The sequence below is a fragment of the Galeopterus variegatus genome, unplaced genomic scaffold, assembly GCF_000696425.1.
Source record: "Galeopterus variegatus unplaced genomic scaffold, G_variegatus-3.0.2 Scaffold287, whole genome shotgun sequence".
NCBI lineage: Eukaryota > Metazoa > Chordata > Mammalia > Dermoptera > Cynocephalidae > Galeopterus > Galeopterus variegatus.
This window is the reverse complement of record NW_007726398.1, coordinates 535,310-551,882: the sequence shown is the minus strand read 5'-3', so window position 1 is coordinate 551,882 and position 16,573 is coordinate 535,310. Positions and strand designations below refer to the sequence as shown.

The following is a 16,573-nucleotide window of genomic DNA, read 5'->3' as shown; positions in this document are numbered from 1 at the left end:
AGTGAGGTGCAGGGAGCAACGCCGAGGGTTGCGATCCCGTGGCCGGTCCCAGTCCGGTACAGGTGCGACAGGGCCTGTGATCCGTTGCCGGTCACGAAAAAAGACAAAAAGGAAAAAAATAATAATAATAATAATAATAATGTGAGGTTTGGTTTATTTTTTTTTTTCACGAACAAGTATATTTGATTCTTAATGGTTGGTGATAACTTGGTTTTCATCTAATGAATACAGCCTTGAGCATTCATAATCATAAAGAACAAAGACCTTAGTGTTATATAAATATTGTACCCTATTGGATTAGTAAATGCTTTGTTAATTGGCCAATCCACATTTCTATTCCAATAGCATCTTTAGATAAATGAAGCTTTTAAATAACACCCTCAGGAAAACTCTTGGCAAATGTACCGAGCCTTTTGCCATAAGGTTCTCAAACTGTCTTAGAGAAATATTAAAACGAAGCCTTTAGAAAACATTAGGCCCAGTTGCAAAAACCCATAACTCATCTTTCCCTTGGGACTGACTGACTTAAAACAAAGGAACATAGTTTGTTTTTGCCCTCTATTATAATAGGATGATAGCTACTTAACTTCTATTATCCTAAAGCTGATAACTTTTACTGACTCATCCCTAACATGAAAACAGAACCTGTTCCTGGGGCTTCCGTATCGGGCAGAGTGCACTAACAGCTGGCTTGTTCTGTTCAGCTCTCGGGTGACTGGCATCCAGGAGATGATGGGATGCATTCAGAGACGAGTGGATCATCTGACCGAACAGTGTTCAGCACACAAGGAATTTGCTCTTAAGAAACAGCAATTAACAGCCTCAGCAGAGGGTTACCTAAGGAAGGTAGTTTCATGAAATGAAACTTCTAATTTGGTGATAATAGATGGTATGGCAATTGCAGTACGTGGGCATGGTGGGAGGATAGGAGCATATCCCCTTAGGCTTCTCTTAAGTTCCTCACTAGGTCCTATAATTGAAAAAAACAGATTTGTAATTCAGTATTGCTCATCAGCCATCCCTGCCCCAGGTTACAAAAAATAGATACCTAATTCTATCTGCCACCTCATGTCTGGACATATATATATATATATATATATATATATATATATATACACATAGTCAGTCCTTACTTTGCATAGTACTTTGTTAACTAAAACATATATATATTGAACTAAGGTTGTTGATTTTCATGGCACTGGGCATGGATCCATTATACACAAGGTTCAGTTAACATGGTACCATACAAGGACTACAGACAGATAGATACCAAAAATTGTGAATTCTGGGTTTTTCCAGGAATAAATCAACATTATCAAACTTTATTGAACTAGACCATTGCAAGGGACATGATCATTCTGCATAAAAGCATACCTGTGAAAATCCTCTCTGCAGAGTGAATACAATGTCTTGGTATGAGAGGATGTTATTTCCTATTTTCGAAGGGGACTAAAACCAGGGAGTTACTAAAAAATTACTTATCTATAGGTGGGATAGGTAGCAAAAAAAAAGTAATATCTCAGTGACATTAATGTTTATGCACCTTGCCGCAGAGGCTGGGCCTCAAATTTTCAATATTTTCTTTTGATACAATGAACTTATATGCCTGAACTTACATGAGTGGAATTAGTAGACTTAATAGGAGAGGATATTAAATAACAATTAATAGTATTGAAATTGCCTCCCCACCCGTTATTGACCCAGAAACTTGGGAATTTGAGCCTTGTTCTGATTCCTGGGTCCAGGGACATTCCGAATATGGCGGCAGCTGTAGTGCCACATTCCCTAGAGCTTGAGACTCAAGCTAATTTGGTGGTGGTGGAAAACACAATAGGAACTCAAACAGCTGTTGGTACTTGGCTTATTGCCAATTCAGAGCCAATTTGACTCTGAGGACTATGGACTTTAGTTAGAGCAAGGAGATGAAGGAAGTAACTTGAATGGAACAGAACCCTTCCAAGGTCACTTTATTTATTGATTAGTGTGTACTGAAGATCAAATCATAGTCCTCCAAGTTCATCAGTTAAATGACCTAAGTGTGCCCCTGTGTTCCTATCCCATGTACAGGGTTTGGTGCTTTCCCAGATCCCCTCGGCCCTAAATATAGCAACCCATAGGGTGATTTAATACCCATGTTCAGGACCTACTTCAAAATGTGCTCAAATGTTGGGTCCCCTACAACTTACAGAGAAATTCCTCTCTGCTGCTGTGTTAGTAAATGCATTATCCTTTGTAGGTAATATAGATAATAGTTCTTAGAGGATGATTGCTTATATCTCATTGTTAATAAAACAAATATCTTTACACATATACCCTCTGTTGTTGGGTCATTTGTATTACCTCATATAAACAGCAGCAATATTAAAATATGAAATTCTGAAATATTTAAAACTATTTAAAATTAAAATTGTATTATACATTTAAAGTATAATGGGAAAATATAGAGTAATATTTACCTTCCTTACACGTATGCATACATATATGTGAAAATATATTACTAAGACTGCAATATATTCTTTATTCCTAAAGGTGGAAATGTCAATTCAGAAAATCAGTCCAGTACTTTCTAATGCAATGGATGTCGGTTTCAGCCTTTCTGAATCAGAGAAGATTTTGAATAAATATCTGGAACTAGATATCCAAACTAAGGTAAATAAAATAAGAATTATTATTATGGCTATGATTTTGTAAATATGATTTTTTTTTTATATTCAGTTACTATAAAACTTAATCCTAGTTCCCCTGAGGGTTGCAATTCTAAATTAGTATGTAGCAAATAATGACTTTAAAACTCATACTATTATCATGAGTATAAATTATTTATATTTATATGTGCATTCATTAGGGCATCTGAGCTCAGCGTTACAGCTTGGTATTACATATTCACTTGGTTCCTTTTCCTTGCCTGGGAGGTATTAGCAACTCCTTTTTGGAGTGCCAGAGGAGGCAGGGAGACCGCTTCTCTAAGAGTGTGATTTTCTGCTAGAGCAAGTTACAAAAGAAAATTACCAGAAGCAACATGTATTATTGCAAGATTCCTGGAGGCAAATAAAAACACAACCTTGTTTGCACACCCAACTTTCAGATACTGAAAGTGTCCCTCCCCACAGCACCTTCTCTGGCTCCTTCCTACCCATTTCACTTGGGACTTGGGTTCAAAGATTCCAGCTAGCAGTTCCAAACATGCAATGAGGTTCCTGTCTGCCCCAGCAAAGTGTAGGAAGGGAAGACAGGTCCTCTCCCCAGACTCTTCCAGGTCCGCAGGAAAAGCCCTGTTACTCCAGTTCTCAGCAGAAGAGCCTTCTTCATGGACAGTGCTCCCACCAGAAGGTCACAACGCACCAATTTTTTAAAAACGGAGTGTTTTTTATTTATCATTTAAAACGCTTAAAATGAAACTTACGTTGCAATTACATTTTTTTATTTTAAGAATTTTAGAAGCAGGAGGAGATTGCGTAGGGAGAGATTCCACTCCTCTCCTTCCCAGAGTGCTATCATGAAGCAGGGCTTGTAAATTAAAATTACCTTCATTCAGCAGAGTACTTGGGAAGCATATTAAACACAAGTGGGGAAGCGAGCCTTCCTTGCTGCAAATGAGAGTGAAGGCTTTTTCTTTCATTTTTGCTTGATTCCTAGCTTGGGCTCATGAACTTTTACATGGCTCTTTCTATGGCAATTATATATGTAATACCAAAAACCTACTTGTCCATTCATAGTAGTTAGAATTCAGCCAGAAACTGCACTTGAAAGAAAACATAGGAGAACATCCCTAAGCAAGTCAAATTCACCGGCTTTTTAGGTTGTTTAGGCCTGATATGTAACTTTTCCCCTACATGTGTTTAAAAACCCTTCTAGAGATTTAAATAAGACAGCATGGTTGATACATTATTATTTTGTAAATTAAAAATGAAAGAGCATGTTTTGTAAATTTGCCGTCTCTTATGTAACAAAATTAGTGTAAGAATTTGCTAGAGCTATGATTAAAATTTAAAAAGCAATTCTTATATATAATTATTTTATTTAAATTATTTAAAACATTTCTGCCATTTTGCTTTACAACCTTTCGTACCAAGCAACCTTTCTTCTTTGTGACACAGAATATAGAATGCTCTAGATAAATGTAGCCAAAGAATAATTTGAGATGGTTTTCATTTTAAAGTGCCTTTTTTTCTTTCTGGGATTTTGAAAGTTGTGTCTTTCTTTATTGAGGAGATTCTTGGTACGAGTTCAACTAATAATCGCAATAGATGGAGGTGCAGAAAGTAATGGATGTGAATGTTCGTGATTCCGCTGCCAGCTTCTGACCTCCTGTGCTTTACTTCCTAGGAGACATCACATGAATTAGAAGCAGCTGCAAAAATCATGACAGAGAAAAATGAATTTGAACCTGATGGAGTGGCATCACTTTCTTCTAAAGCTAAACTGCTAGAGGAAGAATTAAATATACTTGGCCAAAGCATTGGCTCCAGGTCACAAGTTCTGCAAACTTATGTGGCATTTCTAAAGTCATCAGAGGAGGTACGTACTATGTGCTGACCTTCTGCAGCATGGTGGCCTCTGCCCATCTTCCTGCTTTCTATGGGGATATAAGCTCTGCCCTGGTGGGTAGTTCCTTATCCTCTACCCCATGGCATATACTCATTTATAGGCTCTTTATTCTTCAAGCCACCATACCAAAGCTCAAAGAGGAAGTTGTTTTACTAAAAAATACTACCACTATGTATGTGTAGATGTATGCACAAATAAAGTGGTTTTTTTGAAACACTTTTTACCATGTCCTACAAATATTTATAATATCCTGAACATAGAACAAAATTATTTCAAAATAGTCATCTTCTTAACTACTTAACTATTGATCTCTTTAAATTCCAAAGCAATTAGTGTGGTTCATTCAAAATATACAGAATTAGCAATTATGGGCTACTGAGTTCAGTCTCTCATCCGTCTTGCTTGATGTCTTTTAACAAGTTACCTCTTGAGGAGAGAGCTTCTTCTGAGGCCTTATTTCAACAGGATTACACTAGATAATCTCTAACATTCCCTCAGTGCACTAGCATTCCAATTCTCAAAGGTGACAGTTTCTTGAGGATGGTGTCAGTCATAGAAAAGTGCTATGGTCTCACCTCATTTAACCCTGGTCCCGGTGCACCCCATATGAAGGCAGACCATGTTCCTGTTCAGGGAGATGGGTGCTGGTTTAGTGGGAGGTAGAGCCAGCACAGTCCACTCAGGGGAAAAGCCAACCGAAGCAAAGTGGTGTACCCAGTTTCCATTTCCACACCTTCATGCTCCCAACACCCCCCACCCCCATCCTGTCTACACACACCTCCTCCATCTGATCTCCTTATGATAATCTGAATCCCACCACTCTGGAAACCTCACTGCCTTCTTTTCCCCATCTTTACTCAATCATTTGTCATGTCTGACTTCTCTTTGCTTCTCGGCCCTGAGCTCTCCTGGTTAGGCAGAGGTATTACAATTGATGGAGTTATCCTGTGGATGGATTTTTTTATTTGGGGCTTAAAATGCTAGAGAAACTACCAAGAAGTGCTGGCTTTCTGCATTTCTATTGCCAAAAACGTACCTTCTCAGCTTTGAGTTAAGCATCCACTTCCATGGCCCACTCTGGCCTTTTGGACCTCAGGCTTCTCTAGGGCTGGAGCCTTAGCTTTGCAAACAACTCTTTCTCAAAAGAAGCTCATGTCCTCGCAGCTTGACTAAATCTATTTTTCTACCTGGCAGAGCCTTCCATCCTTCTAATCCTGGCAGTGCTCACAGTCTGTTCCTCCCCTACTCCCTCTGGATTTTCTTCTTCCCCGCCACCTCATGGCCACTCATTCCATTCCACTCTCTATCCCCTCAACTCCCTGCCTTCCACCCTGACTAACCCTTCCAACTCCCAGCACCAGATCAGGCCAACTCTGTGTTTACTCAGCTTCTCTTTCCAAGCTTCCAGACACTCCTGTGGAAAATCATACAATGGTGCCGATTGACGCTGTTACAAATTTATTGTTCTCTGCCTCAGCTGGGCCCCCCACATGCTCCGTAGCTGGCTCCTATTCAGTAGCAGTTCTCAAGCATCTTACCCCAGTTTCCATCCCTAAATCTCAGCTGATGTTCTTATTTCATGCCTCATTGAAAAAAATGAGGCCATTGAACCTAACTGCCTTGACTTCCTTCTACTTCCAAGCTTATTGACATATTCACCCCTCCTTCACAGGCTCCAATAAAGTGAGGTTCCTGCTCTTGTCCAGCACTAATCAGTAATCAGCCATTTCCTGTATACTCCTATGTTCTTTGGAATCTAGCTCCAGCAACCACCCTCTATTTATTCAAATTTGCCTTTTCCATTGCTTCCTTCCCTTTGATCTGCAGTTATGTCCAGAAAGTCTTGCCCTGACCAAGGCTGCCACTCCATCATTTTCCTTCCCTCACAAGTGGACTCTTGGAATGGGAAGGTGGCATTCCTTGTATCCTCCCCAGTTCCCATCCCACTACAATTCAGTTTACTCCCTTTTCAATCCTACCATTGGCCACTTCTTCACTCCACTGAAAATGTTCTTATAAGCTACCTGGTTGACAGATGAAATGAGGTATTTTCAGTCTTCATCCTAAAAACTCTCTGCAGCACTTATCAACCCAGTTACCCACTCTCACCTCTTTTGCCTTTTTTAAAAAACAGATTTATTGAGTTATAATTTATATAGTATTAAATTCACCTATTTCGTATGTGCAATGATATTGAATATATAGCCATGTGCTGCATAAAGATGTTTAGGTCAGTGATGGAGCGCGTATATGATGGTGGTCCTATAAAATTATAATGGTTATACCATATGGCCTAGGTGTGTAGTAGGTCTAAGTGCACTCTATGATGTTTGCACAATGACAAAACCACCTAACAATGCATTTCTCAGAACATATCCCTGTCATTAAGTGACACATGACTGTATTTCCAGAACTGTGCAACCATCGCGGCACTCCAGTTTTAGTATATGACCATGACCCTCAAAGAGAGCCCTGGTGCACACTGTTAGTCAATCCTGGCTATCACCCCCAGCCTTAAGCTACCACTGATCTACTTGCTGTCTCTGTAAATTTGCTTTTTCTGGTTATTTCACAGCAGCGGAATCATCCCGTATACTTTATCTGTTCCTTCTCCTTTTTCCTAATTCATTTATTTGCTTTGTTCCTGAAGTGTGGTGGGTCATAGAGTTCTTGCCTGTGCCCTTTTGCACATTGTACCCACTCTCCCTACAAAAATCACATCCCCACAAATGATTTCAATTCCCCAATAACTCAACAGTGGTTCCTCAGCCCCAACTCTTCCAAGTTCCAAACCCATGCTTTCAATTACCATAAATCCTACAGGCTCCTCAAACTCAACCAAACACACTGGTACCTTTTCCTCAAACATGCTTTTTCTCCTGTATTTCAGCATTGGGTGAATGACTCCACCACCCTTTCAGATGTCCTAGGTAGGGCCGGCCCGGTGGCGCACTGCTACAGTGCGCCGCTTGGGAAGCGCAGCAGTGCTCCTGCCGAGGGTTCGGATCCCACATACAGACCAGCCGCTCACTGGCTGAGTGAGGTGCGAGAGCAACACCGAGGGTTGCGATCCGTTGCCGGTCACGAAAAAAGACAAAAAGGAAAAAAAAAAAAAAAAAGAAATCCTAGGTAGAAGCTTCAATGTCTCTTCTAATCACTCTCTCAATGAGCACTTACTTTGTACTGGGGCACTGTGCTTTTCATTCCTGATTTCGTTTACTCCTTACAGCACCTCTATGTTTTAATTACTGTTATCCCCATTTTACAAATGAGGGAAACTGAGGTTCTGAGAAGGTAGATATGCTAGATCCAGCAGCTAGTAAATATGAAAGCTGAAGTTTAATACCTAATCCCTCCCTCTTTCATTTTTCCTACTTCAAAGGCCATGCTATCCCGTGTATGTATATTGAGCCAACCTAAAAGATTTCTGAACTCTCTTTTCTTTCCATTTGCACCATCGCTTCCTTGGTTCAAGTCCTCATCGTCTTTTACCTAGTTTGATGAAATTGTTTTCCGCCTATTGATTCTGCATCCTATAATTCTCCCCTTCACAGTCTCCTCCTTTTTGTGGAGCAAAAAAAAATTTTTAAAAAGCTATATAAAGCAAATTTGATCATGTTACCTCTTGAAAGTCAAGTAATTTGACAAGTGTGATTAGTGAAGCAAGTTGCAAATAACTTTTACCAAAAATGGGCAAAATATTCAACTCTATCATTAATTCAGTTAAAAAATAAACTAGTACAGATTCAAAGGAATTCCTATAATGACATCATTCTCAGTTGCATTCAAAGAGGCTTTTTTGAGCAGTTAGAAAAGAGGATGAATTAAAGTTTATGTTTTGAGAAGTGCACATAATCCATGTCCTGTCACCTTCATACCCAGCCTGCAGCACATGGCCTCAGTGAAGCACTGATGATGGTCATGCTGATTCTGAGTCACTGTGGTAGCTACCATCTGTTTTGCACTAATGAGAATGTGTCACAGTCATGTTTGTTACAGTGGAAAACAAGTGAAACCTGCTGGCCAGCTCCATCCCAGCACAATGACCCCTCTAGCCTCTTTCTTACCACTCGGCTTGTGCAACCTGAACTTCACCCATAATAACATCATTTATTGTCCCCTGAACTGGCCAGTGTTTTCACACTTGTGCCTTTATGCATCATCCCTTCCGTCTGGAATCCTCTTCTCCTCCCTCTCACCCTGAACAATTCATCAGGACATACGTCAAATGTCACTTCCTTTGGGAAGAAGCTCTTCCCTATTTACTCTATATAGCAATGGTGGTCTCTTCTCAGTGTGCCCATAACATTGCATGTATACTTGTCTTTGTGTTGTAATAATTTGCTTACTGCAAATTATTTGCTTATTGTTCTTTCTCCCAGAGCTATCTTTGGGTACCCAGGGAAATAAATAATTAATTATTACTAGAGAATCTTAGATGGCTCCATGGAGGAGGTAGCATTTTAACTAGTTCATGAATGGTTAAAATTGAGGAAAGACCATTCTGGGCTGAAGGAAACACTATCAGCAAAACATAGTGTCATGAATAAATAGAATATGGAAATGAGAGAACTTCTGCTTCTGAGAGCCATTTTCAGGCTCTCCTATTAAGTTCACTTAAATTAAAAATGATGCTAAAACCTTTAAAATATAGGTACTAACCGTTGCCTGAAATTTCTACATCACTCAATTATACATTAATTTACAGTTCTACAGACACATTTGATTTTTATAAACTCTGCTCAAGGAGAGTGATTTAAAATAAGCTAGTACTGCTTATATTGGTTAGCAAATGAGAAAATAATACTAGGGAGGCTAAGTAATGTATCTTAATAAGATTAGCTCATGGAGGCAGCTTAATATTAAGACATACAAAAAATTAATAATTATTTGTGCTCTTTTATAATGGTTTACCACTGAGTAGAAGTAAATTGTGATTTACTAATCACTGATAATCTTTCACTGACTTACATTTTTTTCTGATTTGGATTCCTTGACTGTATATATGTGTCTTTATTCTGAATTATAAAACTATGCTTTAAATGGAACCACACTGCTCTTTGACATAAATTGTCTCAAATTGCAAAGTATATACAAATATAAAGTCATAATATGATTTTGGCTACAATAGGTAGTTTCTATGAGTAATAAACTTGTCACCTTAACTTAATACTAATTGGTAGTCCTATCTGTCAACAATCTAAATAGATATTCATACCTTTTCAGTAAATTGACAATATTCAACAATTATTTAAAGAATTCTGAAAATGTAGTTTCAGAATTTAGTTTTTATATAGGCTTTTATTGGAATCTAGTTTTCTTTTTCTTAAAAACTGTTTTTAAGTGTTCTTAATTGTTATTTATATTCTCCTTTTTTAGGTAGAGGAGCAGTTTCAGAGCCTAAAGGAGTTTTATCAAACTGAAATCTCTCAGAAGGAAGAGGATGATGCTAAAGCCAAATATTGGTCTGACTCAGCTGAGAAGCAGTGGCAGCTATTTTTAAAGAAGAGTATTTTAACCCAAGACCTAGGGCTTGAGTTTCTTAATTTAATAAATATGGTGAGAATGACATTAAATGAGTCACACCTTCTATAAGGATTACTTGACAAAGTCAAAATCATAAATTCAAAAGTTCAACTGTTTATTATCAGCAGTGCTGGCTTAGGAAGTTCCTTAGCTTCATTCAACCTAGACTAGTCCCAAAGCCCAACGTTTACGTGCTTATTTGGTTCTGGAGCCCTTGTTAGTTTATAACATGAAGGCTGTTTTAACTATTAAGAAGAAAAAGTGACTGTAATCCAAATTCAACATTGTTATTATTATATAAAGTCCTCAGAATTCCACCCAGAAGTTCTGAGTTACATTGAGAGCACGCAACAAAGTCCTCACAAAATTTCCAGTGGCTGAGACACCTTCCAGGATGAATCTCATTCTGAAGAATTTCCTACTATAGCAGACATTTCTATAGTGAAGCTCCATGCCATTTAGAAATGTACCCTAAACTTTAGTAGTCCTGAGTTACACCTGTAGAATATTCTAGGATCTTTATATCAACCTCTGACCCATATAAAGTTCTCTGTAGTTATTAAAAGATAGTTAATTCCACACCTCCTTCAACGCCTCAAGTATCTTCCTAATAAAACTGTTCATTTCACCGTCGGAAAATTACTACCACTAGAAAACTTTTTTTTAAATGTTAAATAAATTTCTTCATATCTCGTACCAATCTTCTGTAGCTACACAGCGTCAAAAAAAGTATTCAAATTTAATTTTTCTTACACATAAGAGTCCTTCCAACTTTGAAAACAGTTGCTATGTCTAATCTGAGCTTTTTTTCTGCAGCTAAACACATACAATCCTCTGTATATTTGTGAGGTAGCTTCATTTCTCTCTCCATCCTGATCCTCCTTCCTAACATTTTCTGATTTGTCAAAATAATTCATGAAATACAATCAAAAAGTGAAGTACAACCGGAGCACAGAGTACAATAAACTGGACATTAGTCTTTACTAATGGAATCTAAGATTATGCTAACATTTTCACCAATAATTTCACTTTGCTGGTTCCTATCAAGCTTATGAACAAGTAAAACTCACATAACATTGTTATCGCAGCTTCTGCCGGCCTAGGTCTCTCCCATATTATATCTGTGTCAGCCATTTATCTTTTTCATACAAATGCAGGCCTTTATATTTATTCTTATTTAATTTCATTTTGTTAGTCTTCACCCAAGATTCCATCTTGTTAAACTAATTTGAACTATTTTCTATATTATCGATCTCTCGTAGGCTTAATTCTGTAGATTTGATAAGGAAGCTTTCTATGGATGCAATTAGCTCTTTAACGAAAATGTCCAAAGGGCAGGTTGGCATTCCAATTCATGAAGCACTCTCTTGATCAACCAGTTTTTTAAACATTCATGAATACTCCCAATAGTACCTTAATTTAACCACTACTCATAATCATTTTCTTAAGTCTATAATGGGAAACTTTCTCAAATAAATTGCTTAAAAGAATTTCTACCTGCCTAGTATCCTATCAATTATATAAGTATTATTTGACATAAATCAGGTTGATTCCTAGTGATCAAGGCATTCTTCCCAAAATGCTCACAAGGTGCTTGATAGGTGATGAACTTATCGCACTGGCTTTCAATGCGAAGCTTACCAGTATATAAACTGGGTAGTCCACCCTTTCTCCCCTTTTGAAAATCAGGACATTTTCCTTTCTCTAACTCTTGGCCCTTCTTGTTTCTGTATATTTTCAAAGATTCCTGACATCTACAATTTTCTCAGTACTTGGGATGTGATTAATCTCAGTCCAGAGCCTGAATTCATTTGGAAGAGTTCAGTTCTAATCACCTTCATCTACTTTCAGCTACAATTTTCTCTTTATCTTCTTTGTTTCAACTTTTGTGGTCTGAAAATCATTCCTGTTAAACTTATGTGGAAACGAAGTATGTATTAAGTAGTTCCAATTTATCTAACACTATCCTTAAGCATCACAGAACACTTGCTAAGCAATTTGTCCATGTTCCTATGTTATACAGGTGCTTCATGGTAAAAAATAATCAAGTTATTTTTCATTTGGAAAATTTAAAACATATGTTAACTATCTGTCTGTCTATCCATCTATCTATACCATCTTTTACATTTTTGCTTCATTCATATATTGTCTTTTATCTCTTGATTATGTGTGTTTCTAATTTATGTTCTTAAGGGAATTCAAGTATTTGCAAACTGCATTTTTTAAAATCTACTCTTATTATTAACTTTATCTCAGGAATTTTATTTTCAGTTCTGGAATGTACAGTTGGTTCTTTTTAAAATTAGATTTAAATTGTTGATGAAATTCTCTTTCTTGTACTCTCTTTCTCCATCTTTCCTAAACTTTCTTGAATCATATTAATCCCAGGTATTTTAAAGTTCTTGTTTCTATTGTCTACTTTTTCTCCTGGTTTTTAGTCATGTAGTCCTGATATTTTTGGCAGGACTAATGAATATTTATGAAATGCCAGGCATTATGTAAAAAAATGGAGGGGCTCAGATGGTGTTATCTTCTTCTAGAAAGGCTCACCTTCTTTCTGTGGGAGGGTGCTGGTGGGAGATCACTTAAACCCATCAGAAGCTGGCAGTGTGAAGTCTGTTGTGTAGTCCCGTCAAGGCTCAGTCTGCTCTGTTCACCTCTAACTTTGAGAGTTTTCAACTAAGAGCTCAGTGCTTTCTCGGCATTCTCTGCCCCTGTCAGGTCCAAAATTCCAATCTTTGTTTTGGAAAACTGCTGGGAAAAAAAACCCCACTCTACTTTTCAGAGGCTTTTTGCATAGGTTTTTTAATCCACTGCCCCATAAAACCCCAGTGTTTTGTCAGTGTCCTTAGAAGACTGTCTATGTGCTTGAAGCCCTCAAGTGTCTGCCAAAAGCTTCATTGATTTTTCTGAACCAGGAAAGTCTCTGTTATCCACCATCTATCAGTGCACAGAATTGACAAGTGCTCCCGGGTAAAAGTGGTGATAGGAGAGCTCACCATTCTCAGGTTCTTTCCTCTCTGGAGTCTCAGCCTCTAGTTCTTGTTGCTACAGTAGCGCTCTGCTACCTTCAAACAGATGCTTTCTGCATTCTGTCCAGCTTTTCTGGTTGTTCTAAGTAGAAGCACTGCTCTGCCACTGGCTAATACGACCTACCCAGAAGTCCTTCATTATTTAATTAGAATGTATAAGACTGTGCAGTCAATTTTCATATTTTAAAGACCTGCAGTGAGAATCCATTTCAAATTGTATTTTGCATCTACCTCTAAATAAATGTAGTCTATTATAATATTCAAATGCCCATTGAGAGTTCTCAGAAATAGTATTTTACTACGATGCCTTGGTAGCCTTTTATCTTGATATAACATGCTTACTTTCACCCAAGGCCTACTACTGCCATATGATAAATAAGTTGGTTGTTATTGAGAAAAGTTAAAGCCCACATAAATAGTTAACTTTATTGGTTTAGTGAAATTCTGAGATATGAAATTTTTGGTAAAACACATTTAAAAAATTTTCTTTATATCTTTTGGGCCATTAAGCTTTTACACAAATATTATTGTTGAAATGTGGTAACCCATTTAGTTGTTAAGAAGGAAGAGGCCAGCTGGCATAATCAGTTGTGTGTTCTGGTCTTGACTGGGTTGTGTGGCTCACATTTTCAAACTTGAAATTGAAAAATTTAAAAATTTTCTTTATATCTTTTGGGCCATTAAGCTTTTACACAAATATTATCGTTGAAATGTGGTAACCCATTTAGTTGTTAAGAAGGAAGAGGCCAGCTGGCATAATCAGCTGTGTGTTCTGGTCTTGACTGGGTTGTGTGGCTCACATTTTCAAACTTGAAATTGAAAAATTTTTAGTTCATTTAAAAATCATCAAGATCAGAAAAATTGATTCAGGCTAGAATTCTGGCAAACATCTTAATGAAATTGCCAATTCATTAATTTAGAGTGGTGAATACTAAGAAAGCTATTCAGGATACAGCCTTCCTGTTACCTAGGTATTTGGAAAGCAAGACATCAGAAAAACATTAACTGTGCATGAATCTAAATAGAAAATGGATAATTTATTGGCCAGTTAGACTGGATTATGGCAAAATTTTCCATGCCCTACACAGGAGTAAAATGAGTACTGTGTTTACTAACTAGACCTCAGGCAAAGTATTTAATCTTCCTGAGTGGCCAAAATATTTAAGTCTGCCAAATGCACGATCATTTTTCTTAGATCCTGCTCGATAGACAAAAACAAATCCTACTGTAGTTCTTTGTTTACTAGACCTCACTCAGACCACTATATACTTCTGATTGTTGTTGTCAATGTGCTGCAATTTCCAAGTTTATGTTAAATTATATAAGATATTACATTTTGGTTAATAGTTGCTTTATAATATGTGAAAGATACCTCAACTTTATTTATAGCATAGATAAAAATAAATATAATTTGGAGTGAGTTCTGCTGTACTTATCTAATATCTTTCATAATTTCTTGGATCTTGTTCTTCATAATTACAGAATATATCATTTTCTTACAAGATCCACAAATTCATGGGGGAAATCTCATTTAAGGTTAAAAGTTTAAATAATTAAAGGATAAAGTGGCCTGTATCTAAAATATCCTGTTAAATGTTGATGATACTGTCAATCACTGTCATCATGATTATAGAAATCCATTAGAAATTTGAGGATTTATTGAGAAAGCCTGGCCATCAAAGTAAAAAATTTATTGTTTTGCTAAATAAATGTTCCTCTGCATTTTTTTTATGTTTATACAGAAATAAAGCACCTGATTTTAGTCTTTACCACTCTTATTCTTTTGTCTCCAGTTGAATTTCCCCTTGTTTAAAACCATTGTTTAAAAGATTTCAAACCAGCTAGCCAGAACATATGAAACTTGGGAAATGAAATCTTTAAATTTAGATATTGTGCTCTCGTGCACAACAGAGTTGTGAATGAATATAGAGGTATAGATACATATTTCAGTTCTCAGAGATGAAGGAACTTAAGGAACTTCAAGGGAAATTTAAAATAATTGTAATATACACAATGGGATAGTTTAAAGAAGAAAACAGAGGTCCAGAACAATCTGTCCCCTCCTTCTGCTTGATACTGAGATGTTGACATATTCTAATGTGTGTTAAATAAAAGGTGGCATATACTTCAAAACTTATGTATTAAAAAAATCTTGACTTCAAAATTTCTAGATCCCAGTGCTCATTAAATTACCCTTTATACCCCAGGAAATCACTAGACCCTAGGTGGGAACTCAGACACCATTGGGTCTTGAAGAATTTGGGACGTGATGTGCAAGCATAGAATACAGGTTTTGAGAGCCTAACTGTGCCTTGGCACAAAGAATTCAGACTTGTCTGGATATCAGAACTGTGCTCTGCTTTGGCTGTGATAGAGTGTTTGCCTCCTAAAATAGTTGTATGCAGAAAGGTGTATCTCTTGGGAAAGCAAAGCCAAGATGAAGGAACTTAAGGAACTTCAAGGGAAATTTAGAATAATTGTAATATACACAATGGGATAGTTTAAAGAAGAAAACAGAGGTCCAGAACAATCAGTCCCCTCCTTCTGCTTGATACTGAGATGTTGACATATTCTAAAGTGTGTTAAATAAAAGGTGGCATATACTTCAAAACTTATGTATTAAAAAAATCTTGACTTCAAAATTTCTAGATCCCAGTGCTCATTAAATTACCCTTTATACCCCAGGAAATCACTAGACCCTAGGTGGGAACTCAGACACCATTGGGTCTTGAAGAATTTGGGACGTGATGTGCAAGCATAGAATACAGGTTTTGAGAGCCTAACTGTGCCTTGGCACAAAGAATTCAGACTTGTCTGGATATCAGAACTGTGCTCTGCTTTGGCTGTGATGGAGTGTTTGCCTCCTAAAATAGTTGTATGCAGAAAGGTGTATCTCTTGGGAAAGCAAAGCCATTATATGGATTATTAATTTAACAGGCAAAAGAGAATGAAATATTAAATGTGAAAAATGAAGTGTACATCATGGAGAACACTATGGAAAACCAGAAGGCAGAAAGGGAAGAACTTAGCTACCTTCGGATGTCACGGCAACTTAAAGCCACTGAAAGCCAGCCTGTGAAACAGCGGTGGGGAGCATTCAAAGAGAAACTTAAAAAGGTAAGGGAACACACAATGGAATGTTATGCATCCTTTCAAAGGAATGACATTCTGATACATGCTACAACATGAGTGAACCTTGAAAAAATTGTGCTAAGTGAAATAAACCAGACACAAAAGGATTAATATTGTGTAACTCCACTTATATGAGGTACCTATAGTCAAATTCATAGAGACAGAAAGCAGAATAGAGGTAACCAGGGGCTGGGGGGAGGGACAGAGGGAATGAGGAGTTGTTTAATGGGTACAGTTTCTATTTGTGATGATGAAAAAGTTCTGGAGATGGCTGGTGGTGATGGTTGCACAACGATGTGAGTGTATTACAGAGTGAATGCACCTGAGCTATACAC

General features: G+C 37.3%; 1 protein-coding gene across 1 annotated transcript in view; it reads left to right on the top strand.

The window, feature by feature from the left end:
- CCDC141 (coiled-coil domain containing 141) overlaps positions 1 to 16,573 on the top strand; it is a 187,336-nt gene that overhangs the window by 138,048 nt on the left and 32,715 nt on the right. Inside the window, exons 12-13 of the mRNA XM_008567053.1 lie at positions 9,928 to 10,107; positions 16,044 to 16,223. Coding sequence (XP_008565275.1) covers positions 9,928 to 10,107; positions 16,044 to 16,223 — 360 coding nt within the window. The remainder of the gene's footprint in view (positions 1 to 9,927; positions 10,108 to 16,043; positions 16,224 to 16,573) is intronic.